Source organism: Zonotrichia leucophrys, chromosome 13 (assembly GCF_028769735.1).
Source record: "Zonotrichia leucophrys gambelii isolate GWCS_2022_RI chromosome 13, RI_Zleu_2.0, whole genome shotgun sequence".
Lineage (NCBI taxonomy): Eukaryota > Metazoa > Chordata > Aves > Passeriformes > Passerellidae > Zonotrichia > Zonotrichia leucophrys.
Genome location: NC_088183.1, coordinates 1,737,757 through 1,764,273, shown reverse-complemented (window position 1 = coordinate 1,764,273; position 26,517 = coordinate 1,737,757). Strand labels below are relative to the sequence as shown.

Below are 26,517 nucleotides of genomic sequence, written 5' to 3'. Positions count from 1 at the left end.
ATTTTTGAATGTAGAATATGAAGAAATAATAGAGAAGCAAGTTTTGATATAAAAGAATTGCTGAGCCAGTCTTACTGGATAACCAAAGAATCAAAAAGTATGATAGTTAGAAAAAATATGATAGTTAGAAAAAGTATGATAGTTAGAAAAAGTTGTTATAACTTAGAGCAAAGCATAAACCCACCTCAAACAAGAAGATGTTTTAACCAAGCAGAAAGATAGCACAGGCAAACAAGTCAGCAAAAGTTGCAAGTAAAATGGTCTCAGAATTTTCCACTGCAAGAAAACTGAAACACAACTTCTAGCTTAAACTGTAATGTGCTAACTTTGAGTGATTGGAGAATAGTAACATAAATGTGGTAATTATTGTAGTTATGATAGGCTATGGATAAAAGAGCCTGATCTGGGCAGGCCACTCCATTGCAGTTTGTGATAAACATCTGGGCAGGCACACAGCTCCTCACTGTCCTCAGCAAAGCCTTCATGCCCAAAGCCCGGCTGTTTATTCCAATTATGTCAGTTGGGCTGATAAAAGTGATTATTTCTCCCTGCCAGCCCTGCTTTCTCATTGATCCCACAGGCTGCTCTTCAAATGTCACTCAGTGAGGAGGGAGAGCACATCCAATTATGAAAAGGGAAAAGATCAGCGTGATGACAAAGCACCAGGGCCAGTGGGCCATGAAATAAGTGAGACCTGTCTGGTTTGACACCCTAAAGTGAGGGAACCCAGAAGGAGGCATTTTGAGGCTCTTTCCCCCAAAAAATTCAAACTGAACTGTGTTCAGAACATCTCTGAGGTTTGGTGTTGCATTTGTTCCAATATGAAGCCTTGAACCTGATGGAAATCTAATAATTACTCAAAAGTAAAAGTAAAGTCATGCAAACCTCAAAAGCCAGTGGGAGTTGGGGTGATGGAATTAATTTTTATGTCAGGCAAATTCCTGCCTTTTTCCTGTACCTGTGTCCAACTCACTGAGGGACTCAAAGACAAAAATCATCTCAAGCCCTGTGGCCACCCTAAAATGTGAGCAAAGATTGCCAAAGAGGAAACCAAGGGAGAAACCCAAAGAACAAAAATCAGCCTTGCCCTGCTTCCTCTAGCACAGCCTCTTGACCAGAGCCCAGGCTGAGATTTCTTTGAACAGAGCACAAAAACCTCAAAATATTGAGCTGGAAACTGGGCTGGAAACTGATCCCTGGGCACAGAATTACAGAGCCCTGAGCTGCCTCTGGAGAGGGATTGCCAGAGACAGGGCTGAAACACTTGCTGCAAAGCAGAGAACTCTGCTTTTAAACAAGAGTTTGTTGAAGCCTTTGTGTCTCTCTCCCACCACATCCCCAAATCTGCTGCTGCTCCTGCCAGGGCCCAGCGCTGCCTGAAAGGCTGAACATCTGTAGGATGAACATCTGTATGTTTATTAGGATAGAGAACTTAATTCTTTAGGAATGCTTGGATTTGGAGTGAGAACTCTCAGGAACAGCCCAGCAAACGCACCTGGTTACTGCCTGACACCTGGAGGGGTTCCTAGAGCTGCCACATCAGCTCTTACCCAAAAAGGGGGAACAGGGAGCTGAGGGTGAGGTGCAGTTCCCACAATTTCTGATCGTGGTGGGTGACTTCTGGATCTTCTTCATTTTTAAACCTCTGAAGTGCGTGGATGGAGTGTGGGAAGGGCAGGGAAGCCGCTGGTGCAGGGCAGGACAGCCACTTCCCAACTGCCTTTAATCTCATTTCCTGATTCCAGTACCTCATCTGCCCCTCTGCTTTAAACCACAAAACTTCCTCCTTTCCCCATAAATAAATATCCCCAGCACAGCTGGGGCATGACATGGGCACCCAGCAGGCTGTGGTGTGGGGCACTGGGGCAAAGGCAGAAAAAAGGAGGGAGCCTGGCCCTGGCACCCCAGAACTGCAGGAAAAATGAGGCAGAAACATGAAAACACATCAGAGCACAAGAGCTGATGAGTTTCAGATAAGATTCAACATTGATAAGGGTTTAATTGCTGACAAAGGCAGGAGGCTGGCACTGCCTGTGCCATGGGAGGGTCACAGAGCTGCATCCAGCCAGGACTGACCTGCAGCTGCTGCTGGGGGCACTGGGGTAATCTGGGTGAAAAGAATTCTCTATTTTCTACCTTTCTGTGGCACAGGGCACTTTTAGAACCACAGCTTTCAGCTGTCACCTCTAAAGCAGCCAGGGCCAGCAGTGAGGTGTGTGTCTGGAGGGCAGTGCTGCTCAGAGGGATGGCAGAAATGAAACTCCAGGGGCAGGGTTATCTCCTGTCAGGCTGAGAGGAAGTTTCCAGGATTCCTTAGCCCTTATTTAGCCACTTTGTTTGTTTTGGAGGGGAATGCTTGTGACAGTGTCTGGCTCTGACCACATGCCTGGCTGGCCACGGTGACCAGTGGTCACTCCCTGCCTGGTCAGTGCCCCCAGGACAGTTAGGGGGTGTCTCTACCCTTGACCAGCTCTGAGATTTCTGTGGCTGCTTCACTTGAATGCCCCCCACAACTGGGGTGCAGCCAGAGCACCGAGCTGGGGACTGGCAGGGATGGGGGCCTGGGTGACATCCTGTCAATCCTGTCACCAACAATGATGGGGTGCCAGGGGTCCTCAGTGCCAGGAGCCCCAGAGCAATCGGGATTTTCCTGGTGCTGTGCATGCTGGGGAGCACACGGGGACCCGGGTGGGGTGGGGACACCTGGGGGCGGGGACATCGGTGACGCTGCGGGCAGGAGGCACGGGGACACGGCGGGGAAAGGAGCACACGGAGACACCGTGGGGCGGGGGACAGGAGGGCACGGCGAGGGAAGGGAGCACACACAGAGCGGCTGCGGGGACACCCTGGGGCGGGGGACAGGAGAGCACCGCGAGGAAGAGGAGCACACACAGAACGGCTGCGGGGACACGGCGGGGAAAGGAGCACACGGGGACACCGTGGGGCGGGGGACAGGAGAGCACGGAGAGGAACAGGGGCACACATGGAGCGGCTGCGGGGACACAGCACTGAAAGGAGCGCACAGGACGATCTGTCACCCTGGGGCAGGGGACAGGAGGAAGAGGAGCACACCTGGAGCGGCTGCGGGGACTCGGCAGTGAAAGGAGCGCACAGGGACATCCTGGGGAGGGGGACAGGAGAACACCACGAGCAACAGGGAGCGCACCCGGAGCGGCTGCGGGGACACGGCGGGGATGCAGCGCTCGGGGCGGGGACACGCGTGGGGCAGGCGGGGGTGGCCGCGGGGTGCGGGGCGGTCGGGGTGCGGTGCCGGCTGCCATTGGCTGCGCAGGGCTGATGTCACGGGCTGCTGTCACTTAAAAAGCTCCGCGGCGCCTAACGGGCTGGGACACGGGCTGGGACAGAGCCGGGACACGGCCGGGACGGGAGCGGTGCCCGGTGCCCCAGCCGAGCGGCCCCGCACCTGTCCCGTATGCGCGGCTCCCGGAGCGGCGCCGCGGCGGCGGAGCGCTGAGCGGAGCCCCGAGCGGAGCCCTGAGCGGAGCCCTGAGCGCAGCCGAGCCGCCCCCGCCGCCCCGGGGCTGTCGCCGGGCCATGGCCGCGGCGGGGACGGAGCTGCCCGGCGGCAACGCCAGCGCCAACCAGAGCGCCGCCGAGCCCACGGTGTCGCGGGACGTGTGGATGGTGGGCATGGGCATCCTGATGTCGCTGATCGTGCTGGCCATCGTCTTCGGCAACGTGCTGGTGATCACGGCCATCGCCCGCTTCCAGCGCCTGCAGACCGTCACCAACTACTTCATCACCTCGCTGGCCTGTGCCGACCTGGTCATGGGGCTGGCCGTGGTGCCCTTCGGAGCCTGCCACATCATCATGGAGATGTGGAAGTTTGGGAACTTCTGGTGTGAGTTCTGGACCTCTCTGGATGTGCTGTGCGTCACGGCCAGCATCGAGACCCTGTGTGTCATCGCCGTGGACCGGTACTTCGCCATCACCTCCCCGTTCAAGTACCAGAGCCTGCTGACCAAGGGCAAGGCACGTGTGGTCATCCTGGTGGTGTGGGTGGTGTCGGGCCTGACCTCCTTCCTGCCCATCCAGATGCACTGGTACCGGGCAGACCACGAGGACGCCATCCGCTGCTACCAGGACGAGATGTGCTGCGACTTCTTCACCAACCAAGCCTACGCCATCGCCTCCTCCATCATCTCCTTCTACGTGCCCCTCGTGGTCATGGTCTTCGTGTACGCCAGGGTCTTCCAGGTGGCCAAGAAGCAGCTGCAGAAGATCGACAGGAGCGAGGGGAGGTTCCACACCCAGAACAAGGAGCAGGAGCAGAAAGGGGGAGCCGGGCACCGCCGCTCCTCCAAGTTCTTCTTGAAGGAGCACAAGGCCCTCAAAACCCTGGGCATCATCATGGGCACCTTCACGCTGTGCTGGCTGCCCTTCTTCATCGTCAACATCGTGCACGTCATCCAGGACAACATCATTCCCAAGTACCTGTACATCCTCTTGAACTGGCTGGGCTACGTCAACTCCGCCTTCAACCCCCTGATCTACTGCCGGAGCCCCGACTTCAGGTACGCCTTCCAGGAGCTGCTGTGCCTGCGCAGGTCCGCCCTCAAGATGTACGCCAACGGCTACTCCAACAGCAACGGCCGCAGCGACTACAACGAGGAGGACAACGGCTACCCCCTGGCCCCGGATAAAACCTGCGAGCTGCTCTGCGAGGAGGGCTCCTTCCCTCGCCCCGAGCACTTTTTGCATGGCAAAGGTACTGTGCCCACCGGGGAGGGTGCTGGGGGCTCGGGAGGGGGTGGCACAGAGGAGATTTTGCAAGGAAAATCACCCTCCTTTCATAATAATAGTGATTCTTTTATAGAGAACGACTAAAACCTAACAGCTGGGAGAAACCCCAAACTCTGCCAAGCGGGGCTGGTCCCTGGCAGGGTGGAAGGGCAGCTGGCAGCCCCCCAGGTTTGGGGCACAATCCGGGGGTCTCTTAGCAGGGAGGGGGATGCCAGGCTGTGCAGAATGCTCGTCCTCGGAGGGACTTTCTGGCCGTGGCCGGGACTGAACTGTCCTGGGACTGAGCTACCTCATGACCTTGATGGGAGCAGGACCCCCTGCCCCGATGGGACTGCTGCCTGTGCCCTTGTCACCACCCCGCTGGTGGCTGCGGGAGCCCTCCAGGCCAGGAGGGCACCTGGGGCGGCGGTGGCACGATTGTCCAGCCAGGGGCACTTTGCGGAGGTGGCAAAACCTCTGAATTTGATCTGCGACAAAGCGGCGGGGAAGGGATGCAGGCAGCGGGGCAGACCGGGGCTGCCGGCTCTGGGACAGTTTGATCACAGCCCAGAAACTGCGAATGCTCTGGGGGATTTTGCTTTGCCAAGTGCTACAGGACTTTCTGCAGGGCAAAAAAAGAAAAATAACGATAGAAATAAACGGAGCGTCTGCCTAGAATGTGAGCCTGTGACTGTGGGACTCAGGAATGTGGCACTGGGAAGTCGGGTGACACGCGGCTGCAGTCACAGCCCAGCCAAAAGCTCGTAAAGCGCCCGGTTTGTTTAACTGCAGGGCTCGGATGACAGCGAGCCGGGGCAGCTGGGACGGGACGAGGCTCGGATTGTCCGGGGCACCCTGGAAACGACCGCGGCACGGCTGCAGGACCCTTGGGTTGGTGTGGAGGGGGTTCGTCCCGTGTGCCAGGCTGTGCCAGGGGTGCCCGGGCAGGGTGGGCTGCGGGACAGGAACGGATAGGATAGGATAGGATAGGATAGGATAGGATAGGATAGGATAGGATAGGATAGGATAGGATAGGATAGGATAGGATAGGATAGGATAGGATAGGATAGGATAGGATAGGATAGGATAGGATAGGACAGGACAGTCCCTGGCTGGAGAGGAGCAGCGATTTGGGCTGGGGGCTCACCCCGGTGTGACAGGCTGGACCCGCGGCCGGGAGGGTGTGCAGTGCCGGGTTCTTTCAGGAATTCTCGGGAAAGGGGCAGGAAAAGCTGCTCCCGGGACCTTTCGGGCTGCGGTGTCCCGGGGGATGCTCGGGCGTGCGGACCCCCGCATTTCCACTCCCTCGCCCCGCACCACGGGGGTGTTGGTGGCATTGTCGTTGTCGTTGTGGGAGACCTGTGTGGGTGGCGAGTGTCCACCCGGGGCTGAGTCCCGGTGCAGGCGGAGGCAGAGCGGCTTTGGGGCAGCCGTGCCCATCCCGGAGGAGGTGGAGCGGGGTTTCTGGTACCGACACCCCCGGCAGTCCCTGGCTGCTCTGAGGGCTCGCCCCGAGCGCTGGTGCCGGCAGGGCTGGAGGGAATCCATCCCCCGGCCGGGAGGGGACATCGCTGCTCCAGGTGTGGCGACAAACTGCTCGAGCTCTCAGGGCAAAACGCAGCGCTCTGGGAGCTCCTGCTGCTCCTTTTCCTGCTTCCCAAAGTGCTGCCGATCCTGCCTGGGGAGGAGGAGCAGCTCCAAGAGCCCTGTGCTCCCCAAGCCCTGTGACTGACTGGGCTCCTCTTGTCCTCTGCCCATCCCAGCCCCGCAGCAGGGACAGGGGATGTGCCCGGAGCCCTTCCCTGCCCTCTGCCCACCCGTGCCCTCACTGCTGCCCGGGGAGCGATGCCAGCAGTGCCCCAGGTGCTCCGAGTGCCAAGGAAGGGTGCGGTGACACGGTGACACTTTGTGGCGTGAGAGGCTGCAGGGCAGCCCCTGGGATAAACACGGACAGGAGAAGGGCAGGAGCAGGGGTGGAAGGGCAGGAGCAGGGCTGGCAGTCGGGCACTGCTCACTCCGTGCTGCACTGGCACTGAGAGAGAGCTCAGAGGCTGCATTTGCGCTGAGAGGGGGCTCAGAGAATGTGCCAGGGTGGGGAGCCGGTGTAGGAACACTCGGTGCAGGTCACACTCAGTGTAGGAACATACTCAGTGTAGGTGCACACGGTGTAGGAGCATACTCAGTGCAGGTACACACCCAGTGCAGGAGTACAATTGATGCAGGAAAACACTTGGTGTAGGAAAACACTCAGTGTAGGTGCACACTCAGTGCAGGTACACAGTGTAGGAACACACTTGGTGTGGAATCACACTCAGTGCAGGTACACACTCGGTGCAGGTGCACGCTTGGTGCAGGTACAGGATGTAGGAACACAGTGTAGGAGTACAGACAAGGTAAGAATGGATTCAGTGTAGAAACTCGGTGCAGATACACACTCAGTGTAGGTACACACTCAGTGCAGGCACACATTTGGTGCAGGTAAACACTTGGTGCAGGTGCACACTCTGTGTAGGCACTCAGTGTAGGCACTCACTCTGTGGCTGCAGATGCAATTTAGCTCCGTGCAGGCTGTGATTACCAAACAGCACTCAGGGAAATGAGAATTAACCTCTTGATTGCAGGGATCAATATCTCTGCCCTGCTTTATCTCCTCTATCCCTTTATCTGCTGCCAGTCCCTGCTGCTCTGCAATGCCCAGGGCACCGTGGGTTTGAGGGGGCACAGAGGGACTGAGGTGTCCCACAGTGCTGGGGGTCAGGCCAGCCCCAGCAGGCTCCAACCTCCCCAGTTGGAGCCAGGATCCCGTGGCACAGGGAATTCCCGTGCCCACATCTCTGTTGTGCTTTGTGTTTTCACTGTGATGAATTATTTGCATTTCGGTAGCACTGGCGGAGCAACAAATAATCCCCATTATTTGTTGTCCAAATAATTGTTCTCTTTTTTTGGCTTCCTCTTCTTACTTCAAATATTGTGGCTGTGGGTAGCCAAAGCTGAGAGATGAGCGAGTGTTTATTTGCAGAAGCACTCCAGCACCCAGAGCACATGGCTGTGGAAGGGACAGGGAATTTTGGACTGTTTGCACTGGACAAATGACCTCGGTGCTGCCAGGAAAACTCAAGCTTGCACTGGAGTCTGGGTGTTGAAGAACTGATTTCTTTTCTCTAAGGCAACATTAGTAAAACTGGTGAAATATAAACTGTGAAGTTCTGGGGGCAGCTGGAATCAAAAGAGAGAAATAGTGGAGGGAAAAATATTATGGCATCATCAAAGCCAAACCTTTCCATGGCTGGGGAAAAAAAACCAAACAACTTAGCCCTGTTAAAATATTTTATATTAAAAAGTTTTATACACATATTTAAAAATGGAGCATTGGAGTCAGGAGTCGCTGTTTAAATTGGATTTTAGGATTTTACACTGGCAGAGTTGGCTCAGGTTAAGCACATCTGATAAAACACACGGTGGTGACTTAATTTGAGGGAAATCAGTGACAAACATTAAATTCTTCCAGCAAACAGAGCAGGCTGAAGCAAACACTGTGCTGCTGGCTGTACCCTGTGCCACTGCCACAGAGGAGGGGACACAGAGGGAACACTGAGATTTTTTAAACTTTCTCCATCATAAAAAAAGTGGATTTGCTGCTTCTCCATGCATGCAATTTCAGTTTTGCCATTTTCCCTATGGCAGGAGCATCCAGCTGAATTTCTGTGCAATATTTCCAGTGCCGGGGAGAGTGGATTGGGAAATAGTCACTTGTTTCCTGTCCTTGGTAAGGACATTTTTGCACAAGTGCACATACAGATATGTCTGTGTGTATATATCCATTATCTCTATACAGCAATACTTAGAGCTTACATAAACAAGGAAATGGAAAGGGTTTGCTGTGCCAGATAAGTACAGAGATGAAGATCTGTATGTTCAAAACTCCAAGTATTTACTGCAGGTCCTACTGACTGACGTGTTGAAATAAAGAGGATTTATGGGATTTATGCTGTAGTCAAGTGTCCTTGCTTAAAGCCATTTCTCCCATATTTCTCAGCATTTTCCCAGTGAATCCTTCAGGGCTTATTAAAGAAAACCAACACCTCAAGGAGCAGAGAGGAAACACAGTGTAGAAAAAAAGTTCCTTAATTTATTATTATTTATTATTATTATTATTATTTATTATTATTGATTATTATATATTATTATTATTATTATTAAATTTTTATTTTGTTATTTATTATTCATTGTGTATTTTTATATTTATATTTATGGGTATATTTATATTTATATTGATATTTTATTTATAGTTTATTTATTTTTATTTTTATTTTTATTTTATTTATTATTTATTATTCCAGTGCTTTGAGCCCTGACAGGGGAGGAGGCTGTGGATGCTCAGCACTCTCTGGTTTTCCCCTCTCCCACCAGGATCTGCAGACAGGGGTTTAAAACCCACCTGCTTCTCTGTTTGGGCTGGCAGCACTCCTGTGCCCCCGTGGCAGCACTCCCAGCAGCTGGCAGGGTTTGGAATTTGGGAGGGCTGGGAGGGAGCTGCACCTTCCCCATCTGTTGGGGGTTTGGAATTTGGGCTGGGAGAAGGTGAGGAGGTGAGCTGTCCTGCAGGAAGGGGGTGGCAGCAGCACTCCTGCCTGCCCCAGGTTGCTTCACCTTGTAGAAGCTCCTGGAGGTGTTTCTCTGGACAGGTACCAACTCCTGTTCTCTGCTACCTGGTGTCCTGGTGTCCCTCCTGCTGCAGGTGAGGGTGAGGACAGAGCAGGAGTGATGCAAAGCAGGATGCCAGCCCAGAATGTTGCAATGAAGAGGATTTTGTGTCCTCTGTGCCACTTAAGCCCAGGATGAAGCCTTGGCAGCACAGGACACTGTGCCCTGCACATTTTGAGGCTTCTCCTTTCCAGAAACAACAGCAGGGAATTGTTGTGCAGCTCAGACAGGGAGATTGCAGCAGGCACTTCCTGCCAAATTACGATAATTTGTGCTTTCAAGGGATGGAGAGCCCCAGCCCTGGCTGACTGCAGGAGGAAAAACTCAGCCAGACCTTCAGCATCTGTGGGGGAGCAGCAGCTGCCACCCACCTTTCCCCATCCTATTACAACAGGACATTCCTGACAGGGAACATCTCACCTGGAAAGGTGCTTGGGCTTAAAAAGTGCTTAAATCCAGTCCTTATTTCCCCTGAGGATGCCAGCAGCCCCTCCTGGCTCTGATCCCCCCAGGAATGCCAAGGGAAAGGCCTTAGGGAGCCACAGTGGCAGAGCCTGGGCCTACAAACACAACCCCACTGGGACTGTGCTTTCCTTTTTCCCTGGGGTTGTGAGGCCCAAACCTCCTCCCTGGGGTTGTGCTTTCCCTTTTCCCTGCTCTCAGAGCTCCCTTTTGCCTCAGTGCTGTGCCAATGGGGTTTTTCTGTGTGTAAAGCTGTTGGTGCATCTGAAGCCAGCTCGGAGCCTGGCCTGGCTCTCTGGAGGAGCTCAGGAGCCCCTCTTGCCAGGGCAGGGCTCAGAGCAGGATTTGGGCCCTGCTGAGGCCTCAGCCCCAGGCCAGGCTGGTTCAGGTTTATCTCAGCATCGCAGGGCTGGCTGTGCTGCTGACACTGTTCCTCTCCAAAACCACCAGCAGCAACAACAACTGATGCTCATGGGGCAGAGCTCAGCTCAGAGGGCTGGAGCAGAGGGTGGCAGCCTGATCCCAGCCTTCCCCAGCAGGTGAATGGAGACGGAGGAAAGCTCTGAGCACCGAGAACAGATTCCCCTGTGAACTGACCCAGTTCCCCCACAGATATTTTGGGGCTGCCACCAGCTCTGCTTTGTGCAGACACACTTCCTCTCACTGCCACCACCAGAAAACACACACAGCTCCCACTGAGACATTTGATCTGAAGGCCAGACTGCAAGAAACTTATTTAGGTCTCCAGTTTTTCTCAGAAAAAAAAGCCACGCATTTCCACTCACGTGTCAAACACAACAGGGTGGGACTCTCAGGCTCAGGAATCCTGAAACCCCAGGGATATTTTGCACTGCTTCTGAAGTCTTCAAGGCTGCCTCACAATGTGCTGTCCCACGGGACCTGCATCCAAGAGCCACCAAGGAGGTCATGTCCTGACAGGCACCATTAATCTGATTCCTCTGTGGCTTTGGGGGTGATAAGAAATGTTTTCAGCAGCGTGGTTCTTGCTTCAGCTGCAAGATATCAAGATGAAGCTGTTCCCACCCGGGGATGAACAAGCATTTCCTTCAGCCAGGCAGAAAAAAAGAGAAGATTAAGGAGAGGTTTTTCACACTCGCATACACTTGAGAGGAAAAAATATTTACATGAGGGAGAAAGGACTTGGCAGGGGCTCCCCAGAGGCCATTTGCTGTTTATGCATTTCGCAGGCCTGGGCTGAGGCTGCAGGGCCTGAGCCTCCCTGAGCCACTGGGGGATGTTTTAGGGCTGGAGATCCCTAAAACCAGTGGGGTTGTGTTTGTGAGCCCCAGGCTCTGCCAGTGTGGCTCCCTAAGGCCTTTCCCTTGGCATTCCTGGGGGATCAGAGCCAGGAGGGGCTGCTGCATCCTCAGGGGAAATAAAGACTGATAATGATAGAACTGCACAACTCTTTTAGGACTGGTTGGGATGTCCAACGAGGCTCCCATCAGCTCTGCCAGGAAAGTCATAAATCCAGCACAGACTGCTGGTGGGAAGAGAAGGAATCTATGGAGGATTGTTACATGGAAAGATGGATGCAACCAAATAAGAGAGACAAAGTAAAATACAGCCCAAGGAGAGTGTAAAAATATGGAGAAACAATTAAAGATGAGAAATCAGTCCTAGGAGGGAAAATGACTCAAGCACCAGCAGGAAACTCAAGAGGCTGGATCCCCTGAAAGGGAGGGAGAAGAAAGGAATGGATTGCAGAAGAGGAAGCAGAGCTGGGAAATGCTGTGAGAGCAGGAGCTGCATTTCAGGGCAGGATCTGCATTTAAGGACAGGAGCTGTGTTTGCATGCAGGATCTGTGTTTGTGTGCAGGATCTGCATTTCAGGATAGAATCTGTGTTTCTGTGCAGGATCTGTGTTTCAGGGCAGGATCCACATTTTAGGGCAAGATCTGCATTTTTGTGAAGGATCTGTGTTTCTGTGGATCTGTGTTTCAGTACAAGATCTGCATTTCAGTGCAGGATCTGTGTTCCAGGACAGGATCTCTGCTTCTGTTCAGGATCTGTGTTTTAGTGCAGGATCTGCATTTGTGTGCAGGATCTGCATTTCAGTGCAGGATCTGTGTTTCTATGCAGGATCTGTGTTTTACAGCAGGATCTGTGTTTAAGGACAGGATCTACATTTCTGTTCAGGATCTGCATTTCAGTTCAGGATCCACATTTCAGAGCAGGATCTGTGTTTCTGTGGATCTGTGTTTCAGTGCAGGATCCACATTTCAGGGCAGGATCTGTGTTTGTGTGCAGGATCTGTGTTTCAGGGCAGGATCTGTGTTTCTGTGGATCTGTGCTTGTGTGCAGGATCTACATTTCAGTTCAGGACCTGCCTTTCAGTTCAGGCAGCCTGGCTGGTGCCTGTGCCCTCCCACGTTCCCCTCTGTGCCCCAGAGCTCTGGGGGATGATGGCTGCCTCTGGAATGAGCAGCAGCTTTGCTTCCCTCTCAGGGCTGCCCTGCTGCCTGCCAAGGCACGGCAGGGAGGGCGTGGGGCAGGCGTTCCTGCCATGCTGGGGCCGGGGATGCCTTTGGGGTGAGTGTGTGACAGGTACGGAGACAAACCAGGACAGCCGCCCTGGCCCTGCTGGCCTCGGGGATAGAGAGGTGGGAATGGGGAATCACAGAGCCCCTGAGATGGGAAAGACCTCCCAGAGAACCCAGCTCAGCCTCTGACACTTTGCCAGCCAGGAGAGTTGAAGGGGAAATGGTTTTTCCCTGTGGAAGGGCTGTGGGTACCTGGGATGCTGCTGGGCTTTGGCATCAGCGTCACTCCCAGGAGTTTTGCTGGTCTTAATTTGCTTTTTGTTTGTCATCTTGGGGTCTCCACAGTGCCAGCCAGGAGCTGGGGTGTGTTTGGGAGGGACAGGTCAGCGTTGTCACCTCTGCTGGTGTGTCCATCGTGCAGATCTCCCTGTGTGACCAGGGCTGTGGCTGTGCTGTTTCCAGTGCCCCTGGAACACGAGCTGTCACTGTCACTGTCACTGTTACTGTCACTTTGCTGAGGTGGCTGATCCATGGCAGCCCCAGAGGATGAGTGGAGGTTTTGAGGTTTCTCCTTTCCCCAGCTCACTGTGCCCCAGGGAATTCCAGATTTCCCACAGGAAGGTGGCAATCCATGGGATGGGGGCCTGGGAGGGACCCTGGCTGTATCAGGGATGCAAACCATGGCTCAAATATCCATTTTTCAACGGGGCACTTCTGAAAGAGATCCTTTGCTTATAATGGAATAGGATTTTTTCTATTTTCTAATAATGGAACACAATTTTTCTAATCCTTGATTAGAAAAATCTACCTTGATTAGGCATTGCAAAATTCAGATGCTTTGCGACATGCATTGTTAAACTTTTCAAGTGTTTGTTCAATTCATTACCCAGCCCACAAATTATTGCAAGGAAAATTAAGTTTTAGAGGAAAACCCACGCTGAGTGAGGAAGTTTTGAGTGCCATCACTAACAGGAGCCCTCGGAGCATGGGGTTGTCTGTCCAGGGCCATGCCCACCCTGAGCAGGAGCTGCCTGGGTTGTGCAGTCCTTGGGCAGGGATTGTGCTGCTGCTGACACACACACACAGGATTTGGAAAGGGCAAACTGTCCCTGCAGGCTTGGGTGTGACTCCTCAGAACCTCCTCAGCCCTGTCTGAGCCTTGTCAGTGGCAGGAAGAGCGAAAGGCAGCGTGAAGGTGTCACCCTGCTCGTGGTGACAAACAGCAGGGCCCAGATTAGAAACCAGCCTGTGCCCTGGTGAGTCACAGCCCAGCCCGGTGCCACCTGCCACTGCACCTGCCAGGACCTGCCTCTGCCCCCTGCCAGGACCTGACATGCAATCCATGCCTGGCAGCAGTAGAAATCCATTTTTTGTTGTATTTTTTAGGATGAAACCCTTCTCTTCCTTTGCTGCTTTTGAGAGTGGCTGCAAGACACTGAGATCTTCCAGGTCACAGAGGAGATAAGACTCAGACCTGGACCCCCCAAAATCCTTCACTCCAAACATGCTGTCTTTGCCATGCAATAGTAAAAAACCATTTTATATTGTACTTTTTAGGATTAAACTCTTTTCTTCCTTTGCCATTTTTGAGGTGGCTGTGAGACAATGAAATCTTCCAGACCACAGAAGGGATGAGAGCTGGACCCCCAAAATCCTTCACTCCAAACATGCTGTCTTTGCCATGCAATAGTAAAAAACCATTTTATATTGTATTATTTTATGATAAAACCCTTCTCTTCCTTTGCTGCTTTTGGGGATGGCTGTGAGACAATGAAATCTTCCAGATCACAGAGGGGATGAGAGCTGGACCCCCAAAATCCTTCACTCCAAATATGCAATCCTTGCCTGGCAGCAGTAGAAATCCATTTTATGTTGTATTTTTTCAGTCTTTAAAAGTGTCTGCAGCCCCTGCCAGCTTGTTCCATGGACCCTGAGTACTGTGCTGAATTCTCCTCCTCCCCGATGGCCCAGGTTGTGTTTGCAGCAGCTTTCCTCCCTCCCCTCCCCTGGGTGATTCTTTCCTTGGGCAGTGGAGAAGGCATTGCATCAATGCAAATGGGGCTGAAAATGGCAATTTCTGTACAGATGCTAATTCCAGGAAGAGCCAAGCCAGGTCCCAGGCTGATAATGGCAATTTCTGTACAAATGCTAATTCTAGGAACAGCCAAGCCAGGTCCTCTGGGGCTTTGCTCCTTGAGGAAATAAATCCCTGTGGGTTTAGCCAGGAGTTCCAATTCCTTTTTGTTACAATTAATGAGAGAAACTTGTGGATTTCTGAAGGATTCTCTGCTTTAGTGCAGACCCAGGGATGGTTTATCCTGCTCAGAAGTGGCCTGGAAGTTTTTCAGGCTGTGTCTTTGCAGAAGGAAGGGGTGTCCACTTCTCCCCTGGATAAAAGAGTCTGGGACAAACCAGAGGGACATCATTTCCTAAATCTGTGTGTCCTGCCCCTGCCAAGCCAGAGGGACATCATTTCCTAAATCTGTGTGTCCTGCCAAGCCAGAGGGATTCACCTCCTCAATCTGTGTCTCCTGCCCCACCCCACAGGAATCCTCACCCCCATCCACGGCTCCTTCAAAGGATGGTGATGGCAATAACGAGCTCTCTGTTGTTAATAATAGAGACAATCTGGAGAGGAGCTGCTGAGGGATTACAGGGCTGCTGGACTGGTTTTGGGGGTGAGAGTAATGGAGCTGAAGAAATGTGTGGAGCGGAATAAATCCCACCCGCTCCTCCTTTCATCTTCCTTACATGGAGTTCACTGAAGTTTGGCTCCCAGTCATTTATGGGAGGCTCAGTTATCATTCCCACACCCTTCTTGCTGATTTCTGTGCACAGAAACCATTCTTTTATTGCACAGAACAGGGGTTTTTTGGCCACTTTATGTGATCCTGAGCCCTGCTTAGCCCTCCTGCCTTTGCAGTGAGTCCAGGGCCAGGTGTGGAGGAACCAGAGGATTCCCCCAGCTCTGGGCTCCTTCAGATTTCAGTGCTGTCATAACTATGAATCTGATTTAAAATAAAACACTCCTGAAAGTCTCCCATTTCAGACCCTCAGAGGGCTGTAGTGAGCTCCTTAAACTCTCCTCCCATTCCTGCACCAGTCTTGGCACTCCCCATTTCCAAATGAGGTTTCAGGTGACAGCTGAGCTCCTCAACCTCCCTAAACAGGAGGGGAATTACAGTAAATAAATAACCAAAAGGGAAACTTTGTGTGCCCCTAGCATCCTTTCCCTGCCATTTGGGCACATTCCTGCACTTTTCCTCCTGCAAGGAGTGTCTGTGTCATTGCCAGCCCCATCCCTGGGGGTCAGGATTTGCTGGCCCAGCTGCTGTGCTCAGAGCTGGGGTTTGCCCTGAAAGGGGCTGTGAAAAACGCCAATACCTTGGTTTTTAAACTTTAAAAGTTTAATAGTAATAAAATGGTTATAAAAATAATAATATAATTAGAGTAATAATAATTTGGACCATTTGGATTAGGACAATATGAGACAATAAAAAAAAAAGAGTTATGGGGTACCAGGTACCTCTTTCTGGGAAAAATAAGCCCGAAAAAGGACTCACATTAACAGAGGATTAACCCTTAAAAGCAAGAACCTGTTGTATATTCATACATGATGCATAAATTCCATTCAAACACAGAATTCTGTCTGGGCAGTGTCAGCTTCTTCCACTGAATCCTGACAGCATCGTTCTGCAGAATGAAGTGGGAAGAAGTTCATTTCTCCTGATAATGGGGCAATAAATTCCCTTTGTCTGAAAGATTTAGGTTCCTGTGACTGCTGTCTCAGTGCGAGTCCTTTCTTTAGAAAAAAAAGTATCCTACATAGCATAGTTTCTATTTTAACATTTTGTTATAACCTAAAACTATACTTAACACACTACGTAAGAGAATTAATACAGCATAAGTTTCTAACACAACACAGACAATATTCATTTTAATACTAACTTTCTTATGCAACACATATAAGATTTAATAATAATAATAATAATAATAATAATAATAATAATAATAATAATAATAATAATAATAATAATAATACAAAAAACCAATCATAAAATAGGCATTTTTCACAGGGGGACAAGGCAAGCCAGGCTCCAGGAGTGCTGCTGCTGGCAGGGGCACAGAGCAAGGGCTGCATCCATCAAGTGCAGCAGGTCACCGTGACTGGAACCATGAGATCACCACCACCAGCTCCACTCCGCAGGGAAATCTTTTTATATCTCCTGGCAGATGCCAACCATTTGCTCAGTGCCTGCAGCAGGGGCTTGGCAGGGAGCAGAGCAGGAGAGCCCAGCCCTGGTGCTGTGAAAACAGGCTGTGTTTGCCCAGGTGTGATGGGTAAACAGCCCTGGGTGCCTGGCCCTGCCTGGCTGCTGGCTGTTGTGTCTGCCTGTGATAGCATCAGCACCTTCTGCCAGCCCAGCTGGGCTGTGCTGAGACAAAACTTGGGGTGAGACCAGCCAAACCAGAGCTTGGGGTGAGTCCAACCAAAGCAAAACTTGGTGTGAGCCCAAACAAACCAAACCAGAGCTTTGTGTGAGCCCAACCAAACCAGAGCTTGGGGTGAGCCCAAACAAACCAGAGCTTGGTGTGAACCCAACCAAACCAAAGCTTGGGGTGAGCCCAACCAAACCAGAGCTTGGTTGGAGCCCAGCCAAAGCAAAGCTTGGGGTGAACCCAACAAACCAGAGGTTGAGGTGAGCCCAACCAAACCAGAGCTTGGTGTGAGCCCAACCAAACCAAACCAAACCAAACCAAACCAAAGCAAACCAAACCAAAGCTTGGGGTCAGCCCAACCAAAACCAAACAGACTTGGGGTGAGGCCAACAAAGCAAAGTAGCAAGCAAACAAACAAGCTAGCAAGCAAAGCAAACCAAACCAAACCAAACCAAACCATAGCTTGGGGTGCGCCCAACCAAAGCAAAACTTGGTGTGAGCCCAACCAAACCAAAGCTTCGTATGAACTCAATCGTGCTTGAGCCTTTCCCATCCATGTTCAGCCCTGGGAGTGTTACCAGGCCTTGGCACAACTCCTGTGCTCCACCCTTTGATGTGGGTGAAAAGGATCAGGGGAAAATCAGGATTTTCTCTCAGCCAGTAGCAGCTTCTGCAGAATGAATGATTGCCCAAGGAGATTTTAGGAATGGGGTTTGAGCTCTGGAGCAGCTTTGGAAACTGTTAGTGGGGATGTGGTGCACAAGAGGCCAGCTGGGGCTCTGTCCCTCTCCCTGCCCCTGTAATTGTGCATTTCTGACCTGCTTGTCACTGATTTAATGGATGGAAGATCCATGAAACTCCCCAGGAGCAGCATCCTCCAAAATCCGGTGATTGAACCATGAGTTGGAATTGCCAGGAATTGCCAGGAATTGCAGGAATTGCAGCAATTTTCCCTCCTCCAGGCTGAAATAAATGTGTTTACTCTGTGGGAAGTGAGGAACAGGGGCAGTTTGAATCCATGAAGTTCCGTGAGGAGGGGATGGAAGGAGAGCTGATGGATGCTCCACCCTGGGCAGGGAATTTCTGAGGGGCAGGACACACTGCTCAGGCTGCAAAAGGAGATTTTCTCCTTGTCCCCAGGTGGGAGACAGCAGCGTGAGAGGATGGAGAGCATATCCCTGGGTTTTGTGCTAGGAAGCAAAGCCCTGGCTGAGCACCCATTTTCCAGGCACCGTTGGAATTCCTAGAATAAAAATCCTTCTGCTTTTCACCCTGACACTGAGATATTTCACATAAAACAATCAAGCTGACCACCCCACGTCCATTTACAAGTTTTCCAGGAACTCCTCGGGGCAGTCAGAGGAAATCAGAGTCCAGAGCTGAATTCCACAAGCGATGACGCCGAGCCTGGGGAGGGATTTTCACTGCTGGAATCCAAATGTCCACAAACGCTGATTTCTTACAATGTGGGATGTTTCTGGTGTGGATCCCCTCCAGGCATTCACAGGCACCTGCTGATAATCCCATTTCTGTCAGATCCCTGGCTCTCTCCCACTTGGAGGATTTTGTTGGCTTTTTCTTGTGAGGATTTGGTGGTGTCTCCATGTTTTTGACATTCCTGAGCTTGGCACACAGCATTGCTCCAGCCTCTGTGTGTCACAGGGCTGCAGGAACTGGGATGGAAGCCTGGAGATCATCCCAGCATCCCACCAGAACCCCCTGCCCACAGCAGGGCCAGGGAGAGCAGCCTGGCAGAGCTTTGTGCTGGGATTGGGGCAGGAGGGAGCTGAAATCCCACCCCAGATCTTCCTTTGTGAGGAGTCAGGGCAGGTGGAGGAGAGAATTCAAAATTCCATCTCAGATCTTCCTTTGTGAGCAGCTCAAAGGCAGGTGGAGAATTCAAAATTCCATCCCAGACCTTCCTTTGTGAGGAGCCTAAAGGCAGGTGGCGAATTGAAAATTCTATCTCAGATCTTTCTTTGTGGAGAATTCAAAATTCTATCCCAGATCTCCTTTTGTGAGCATCCCAAAGGCAGGTGGAGGATTCAAAATTCCATCCCAAATTTTCCTTTGTGAGGAGACTAAAGGCAGATGGAGAATTCCAAATTCCACCCTGATCTCCCTTTGTGAGCAGCCCAAAGGCAGGTGGAGGAGGGGATCTGTTGTTCCTCCAGGAAAAGGTTGTTCTGCTCATTCTTAACTCGTTTGGCTTGGGTTTAAGTCCTGTGTTAGTTGGAATATCTGCAGAGGAAATTGAGTGTAAGCCAGGCTTAGGGACACATCTACACTCTGCTGGCATCACACCAAGAAAAGGAAATTACAGTGCCACAAAGCAAGGGGAAGTGTTGCCTACATTGGTTTAGGTGGGATATTGGGATTAAATCCTTCCCTGTGAGGGTGCCCCATCCCTGGCAGTGCCCAAGGCCAGGCTGGGTGGGGTTTGGAGCAATCTGGGATAGTGGCAGGGGTGGCACTGGGTGATTTTAAGGTCCCTTCCATCCCCAGTCATTCCATGGTTCTATCCCTGCTCCCTCTGTTGGGAACAACATCCAGTCTGCTCAGTGATTGAAAACCCCACACGACCCAAAGCAAACAATGCCCTTCCACTTCCCAAAACTGAACAGAGGAAAAAACCCCTCAGAAAAGCTGGGACAAGGGAAGGAGAGAGAAATGGGGTAACAGAGCTTTTAAAAGCCTGTTGCTTTGCAGCTGTTCCCACCCTGGCTGCTCTCCAGAGGGACTTGGATGATCCTCTCCCTGAAAAAAAAGGAGTCCTTCAAACCCATCACTGGATGGGGACATTATTCCTCAGCAAAGGAGATGAAAATCCAGGTTTGGGGTTTAGGGATGGAGCTGCAGCAGTGTGGGAGCCAGGGATCTTCCCTCAGGTGGATTTGAGTGATATCCCAGTGCTGGTGGGAGTGAAGGGCACAGAGGACTTGGATCTCCAGAGAAGTTTGACACCACAGCAGTAGATATATGGAGGTTATTTGGTGCTGGTTCATGGGGAAAGCTGTGCTAAGAACTAACTGGGAATTTGTGTCCCAGTCTGGCTTTGTGGCTGCTGGACCAAGAGCCCAGCTGGGCTGTGCTGGGCTTGGCACAGCAAACTGGAATGGATGAGCTGGAATTTTTCCTTTCCTAGGTAAAAGTGATCATAAACCAGACTAAATCTGGGACTGGGACACTCTGGGGTTGTTTTTTGTGCTACACCTTGGCTTTCTGTCAGGCATTCACAGGTTTTTCTTTCCCCTTGAGCTGTGCAGGGGCACCTGATGGTTCCTCTCCTGTTGCTGAGCCCCGGGGCTCCTCTCACACCCTGCACTTGCAGCAGATGCTGTTTAAACGTTCCAGGAGGATCTGTTGGCAAATGGGGGATGACAGGTTGCAGAAACAGGATAAAATAGCAGGAGTTTCCAGGGAAAGCTTGGAGAGGCAGGAAAGGAGGGGGGCACAGTCTGGAAGGGGCTGTGCCAGGCCTGGCTGTGTTGTGAGGCCCCTGTGGAGCTGCAGGCCGTGCAGGGCAAGGCTGGCAGATTTTCCTGGCTCCTGGAGGGCTGGGGCAGGAAATTCTGCCTTGCTCTGCCCTCATTCCACCCTGAATCCTTGGATTGCTTGGGGAGGAGCTGCTGAGTGCCTTGCAGAGAGCTCCATGCCCATGGACATCCAGCTCTCGTGGAGATTTCACAGGGCACAGAGCTCAAATGGAGTGAAGCAAATCTAACATTTATGGAATCAGAGATTCCCAGAATGATCTGAGTTGGAAGGGACCTTAAAAATCATCTCATTCCACCCTTGCCATGGGCAGGGACAGCTCCCACTGTCCCAGGTTGTTCCAGGTCTCATCCAGCCTGGCCTTGGGCACTGCCAGGGATCCAGGGGCAGCCACAGCTGCTCTGGGCACTCTCAGAGCCTGCCCACCCTCACAGGGAAGGATTTCTTCCCAACATCCCATCTAACCCTGCTCCCTGTCAGTCTGAAGCCATTCCCGTGTCCTGTCACTGCTGTTCCTGCTGATTTGCAAAACCACTTAGTGCAAAGCACTGAGACAACCCATAGGGAATTTGTTTTCCTCTTCATCCTCTCCTTGACCCCTTGGGAAATGTCCCCTGGGAGCCATTTCAAGCTCCTGCCGTGACTCTGTGGGCAGCAATCCATTCCCATTGACTGGGAAGGGAATTCTGACTTTCTCATCAGCTCCTCAGCCTGTGCAATGGCTGTCCTTGAGCCTGGGATTAATTAGGACTAATGACCAAAAAAGTCATCATCATCAGGCTTCCACCTCTCCTAGGAGTGTCTGAACCAAAAGAAGGGAATTCCATCCTGATTCCATCCTGATTCCATCCTGGTTTGTGGGATGTGGCTGATCCATCCTGCTGAATCCACGATTCCCACAGGTGACCAGGCACTGCTCATTACCAGAGCCTGCAAGGTTTCCTCAGCCAACTTCTGTTTTCAGTATTAAGCTTTGCCTTGTGAACCTTGAGGAATTCGGCTCCCAGGGCAGAGGAAATGTTGAAAGGGGTCAGGCAAGCTGTGCTCTGTCCGTGTCACTGGGAGCAGCCAGCAGCATTCCAGGACAACATCTGATTTTGTGCTTTTACAAGGCAGATGTTTGGGAGAAGGGCTGTGCTGTTTATTCCAGCTGCCATCTCCCAGCCCCGCTCCCTCCACACAGAGCAGCCCATAAATAAAAATCCTTGGGATTTTGCCACCATTTGGGCAGCCCTGCCTTCCATCAGGGCCTGCTGCAAACCCCCTCCCCCTGCACCTCACTTTTACAGGGGAATAAATCAGTGAGGGCTAAATCCTCTCTGAGAGACACGAGGATAAATCCGGAACGGCTGCGCTGACGTCGGCGCCGCGATGGAATTGTGAAGGGGGTTTGATTCCTTCATTTCAGAGTTCTGCTGCTGATTTATTGCAAAGGAGTTTGGTTCCTTTATTTCAGAGTTCTGCTGCTGATTTGCTGCAAAGGAGCTCGGGCTCAGCGTGTCCTGGGACTCAGCAGCAAGGCAGGGCTTGCTCTGGGATGCAGAGCTGATGGCAGAGCAGTTCCATGGGTTTTGCTGGAATTGATTCAGAGAATTCGCAGAATGACACAGAAACGCAGAATTCAGAGAATCACAGAATTCACAGAATCACACAGAATTCACAGAATTCATGGAATCACATACAATCACAGAATTCAGAGAATCACAAAATCACAGAATTCACAGAATCACACAGAATTCACAGAATTCACAGAATCACACACAATCACTGGTTTGGAAGAGACCTTCAAGATCATACAGTCCAACCCAGCCCCAACACCTCAGCTAAGCCCTGGCACCCAGTGCCACATCCAGGCTTTGTTAAACACACCCAGGGATGGTGACTCCATTCACCTTCCTGGGCAGAACATTCCAGAACTCCTATAGACTGTGTGGCCTGGATTTGGAGCACCACAAAGTCATTATTGTGACCATCTTGTGGTGAGATATCCAGAACTTCCTTTGTTTTCCTAGGAAAAGCCAAACCAGGATCTCAGCCCTGCAGGGATAGGGGTGATGAGCAGCACCACCATAATGAGCAAAACTCCCCAATTACAGCAGCAGCAATTAAACCCCAGTGGCGAGGGATGCAGAGCCTTGCTGAGCTCTGTGGCTCCATTTCCTGAGCACAAAAATGGAATTATTTTTCATTTTCCCACTTGATCTCCACCAGTGCTCTGCCCTGGGAGCTGTGGGAGAGGTTCAGGTTTCCTTGGAAGCTGACAAGCACCATCTATAGGATTGCTGCAGAAGAGGCCTCAGGCTCCCAGCTGATGGAAAAGGGCAGGGGAATTCACCCTGAATTTCCAGATTTGTTCTGGAGAAACCCCAGAGTGCCCAAAGCTGCCCTCATCCATCCTTCACATCTGGGGGTATTGTCCACCCTGGACAAGCTGCTGCTCCTTAGTCCCCTGGGGCAATGCTGCCTGTGGAATTGCTGGAATTGCAGAGCTGGGATTGTTTCACACAGGGATTTCCTAAAGGGCTCATAATCTGCAAGATTTCCATTTTTCCTCAGGAATTGTAGGGACAGGACAAGGGGGAATGGCTTCAAATCAACAGAGGTGGGATATTGGGATATTGGGAATAAATCCTTCCCTGAGAGAGTGGGGAGGCCCTGGCACAGGTTGAGAATGAAGGAGAAGGGAAGAAGGGAGCAAGGAAGGAAAAAAGGAGGGGTAAACACACTTTCAGGGCAGATGGAGTACAAATAATGCTTTTAAAGAGATCTGGCAAGGGACACTGGTGCAAATCATCCCTGTCATGTTGGAACTTCATCCTTGATTTGCACAAGAAATACAGCTCCAGTTTGGATACCCAGAATTCTTCCGAGAGAGGCATTGTGTTCCCAAAGAAAAGATATGGGGTTTTTTTTCCCTCCCTGCAGATCCATTTTGGCTTTAAAGCTGTTTTCTTCTCCTACACACACAGATGATAATCTTTTACATGTCCTTATTAAAAAATATCACTTCCAGAAAATAAAAACACTGGCATATTCTGTACTTGTTCCTTTCTCTATCTCCGAATTAATTTCCCATTTTTTCATCTGCCTTGTCAGTCATTTTCTATCTCCACAATCAAGGAAAGAGGTTTATTCTCTCTTCTGGCTTTGGCATCTGAATCCCTCCTCTTTCCCAACCTCTCTGTGCTAAATTAAAGCTGTTTTCCTTTCTCTCTGTTCCCCACAGAGATCCCTGGATGCCCAGGAATGGTGGAGAGCTGAACCAACCTCTGTTCCTCGCCTCCCTGAGCTGTGAGGGCTCTGCAGAGATGGAGTGGGAGCACAGCTTCTCCTCCCTGAGCCAGGGGATGCTGTGGGAAGTGACTGCCTTGGCAAGGTCCTCATCCCAACCCATCACCCACCGCGCAGCACCTCCAGGAGAAGCTGGGCAAGGACCACCACGGGACCAGAAGAGGCTCTGAGAGCCTTGGAGGACACCAGGAAGCCACAGGAACTGAAGGAGGTGGTTTGGACATTTATCCAAACCATGACAAACGTGCTGAGGGGTTTTTCCCCTTGGAAAAGCCTTTCCAGAAGGGAGCACCAGGCCCAGTGTGGGCTCCAGCTGGATTGGAAGAGGCACAGCCGGGTCTGAGGGCCAGGTCAGGAGCCCAGCAGGTCATGGCAGCCTGTCCTCTGCTGGGTGGGGTTCCAGGTGCAGCAGGAATCTGTCCAAGACCAAGAGACAGGAGCATGGAAGATTCCTTCGATTTATTCTGTGCTTGTTTCTCCTTCTGGTGTCTTCTCTGTCTACCTCTTCTCCTCTAAGAGCTTGGAGGGCCCTGGCTGTCCCCAAGGAACAGCAGGATTGGCACAGGGCAGGAATGGGGCCTTTCTTCTCTCCTTGCTCCAAAAAATCTCCAGCTGTCCTGCCTTGGGAAGGCTGGGACCTGGCAATCCTTCTCCTTGCAGGAAGTCCCATTTCAGCAGGACCAGCCACCCTTGGGAGCCAGGATTTCCCACCTGAGGCTCAGAATGAGACAGAACATCCATGGCAGAGCATCCATGGCAGAGCATCCATGGCACATCCATGGCACAGCATCCATGGCACAACATCCATGGCAGAGCATCCATGGCACAACATCCATGGCAGAACATCCATGGCACAACATCCATGGCAGAGCATCCATGGCACATCCATGGCAGAGCATCCATGGCACAACATCCATGGCAGAGCATCCATGGCACAACATCCATGGCACAACATCCATGGCACATCCATGGCAGAGCATCCATGGCACAACATCCATGGCACAACATCCATGGCACAACATCCATGGCAGAGCATCCATGGCACAGCATCCATGGCACATCCATGGCAGAGCATCCATGGCACAACATCCATGGCACAACATCCATGGCACAACATCCATGGCACATCCATGGCACAACATCCATGGCACATCCATGGCACAACATCCATGGCACAACATCCATCCCTCTCCTGCAGCTTAGGGAAGGAGCACACCAAACTCTTGACTTTGGATTGTGGAAAACTCACTAAGCAGAGGAAGAGATGGAGGGACTTGTGGCCTCAGGCAGAAAAGAGCAGGAAAAACTGGCTGGAAACCATAAAAACGTGCACCTTGGACTGGCAGGTGGTGGCCCAGCTGCAGCTCTGTGGTCACTGAGCTGGTACTGAACTGTGGGAGCCCCATCTCAGACCTTCCCCTTGGGCTTCCAGCTGCAGAACTTTCCCTCCAGTGCAACCCTATTTATTTATTTATTGTGAAGCTGCTAAAGAAGCCCTCTCCAAGGCCAGGCTGGGCAGGGCTTGGAGCCACCTGGGACAGTGGAAGGTGTCCCTGGCCATGGCAGGGGTGGGAATTAAATGATCTTTAATGAATTGAATGATCTTTAATGAATTAAATGATCTTGAATGTCCCTCCCAACCCAGACCAAACATTAAAATGATCTTTACTGTCCCTCCCAACCCTATGAATCCATGGGGAGCAATCCCTGGCAAGGACAAGTGCTCAGCTCAGCAAAGCCCAGCTTAGCTCTGGCAGTGGGGGATGATGCTCCAGTATTGCTGTGGAATTGTACTGGGAACGTGTGGGGAATGAGGAACTGAGCTCTGCCCTGCCTGGGATCCCACCCAGGGATGGGGGCACACGGGGGACTGGCATGGGGGGCTCTGGGTGCAGCTGGAGCACCAGGGGAGGGTCCCAGCTCTGCTCCTGTCACTGAACAAACTGTTCCCACAAATAAAGAATGGAAAGTGCTGCTCTTCCCACTCTTCTTTATCCCAGCTGCCCCTGGATGGAGGGCACAGAAATGCCAGGGCAGTTTGGGGGGCAGGAAAACCAGGGGTGTTCAACCAGGGGCAGAGCCCTGCAGGGATTCCTGGTGCTGCTGCTGGGTGATGGGTGCCAATAACTCCAGGTGGAAATGGGCTGTGGCACCAGGCTGAGCAGCAGCAGGGCCTGGTGTGGGGCTGCCAGAGCAGGAGGCACCAAACCAACCCAGGAGGAGGAGAAAAGAGGGTGATGAAGGTGCTGAAAACCAAACCAACCCAGGAGGAGGAGAAAAGAGGGTGATGAAGAAGGTGCTGAGCATCCCAAGGGTTTCACAGGATGGCAGCACAGGAATCTGGGGTCTGCTGTGGCACTCTGCTGTCCCCTGGGCTGGTTCTTCACCCAAATCTCCTTTAAAACCTCCAGATCATCTCCTTAATTCCATCCCTGCTCTTCTGCCCCTGAGCCAGGGCAGGGTGGCAGTGACAGCATTGCAGCTCCTCAGCAGCGTTTGGCAGGGGAAAATTCAGTCCCCAAACAAGGAAAGAATCAAAATGACACATTTCCAACTGAATTAATGGCGAGACAATTAATCATCACAATTAAAAGCAGTGGAGAACCTGGAGAGCCCTAATCCATAAAGATGCTGCAGGCAGCAGCACCCTGGGGCTTCACACTGCCCTGGCAGGAGCTGCAGGCAGCACTGCCAGGGGAATTTGGGAATTTTATCATAGGAGAGCCTGAAAAGGAGAAATTGGGAATTTTATCACAGGAGAGCCTGAAAAGGAGAAATTGGGAATTTTATCACAGGAGAGCCTGAAAAGGAGAATTTGGGAATTTTATCACAGGCCAGACTGAAAAAGTGAATTTGGGAATTTTATCCCAAGACAGCC

General features: G+C 51.8%; 1 protein-coding gene across 1 annotated transcript; it reads left to right on the top strand.

Annotated features, from left to right (window-relative positions):
• The first annotated feature begins 3,362 nt into the window (after nt 1-3,362).
• ADRB2 (adrenoceptor beta 2) lies at nt 3,363-25,606 on the top strand. The gene is made up of 2 exons (XM_064725043.1): nt 3,363-4,729; nt 23,575-25,606. Exons 1-2 carry the CDS (start codon nt 3,556-3,558, stop codon nt 23,607-23,609), a joined length of 1,209 nt encoding a protein of 402 aa, XP_064581113.1. The 5' UTR covers nt 3,363-3,555; the 3' UTR covers nt 23,610-25,606.
• Nucleotides 25,607-26,517: the final 911 nt, after the last annotated feature.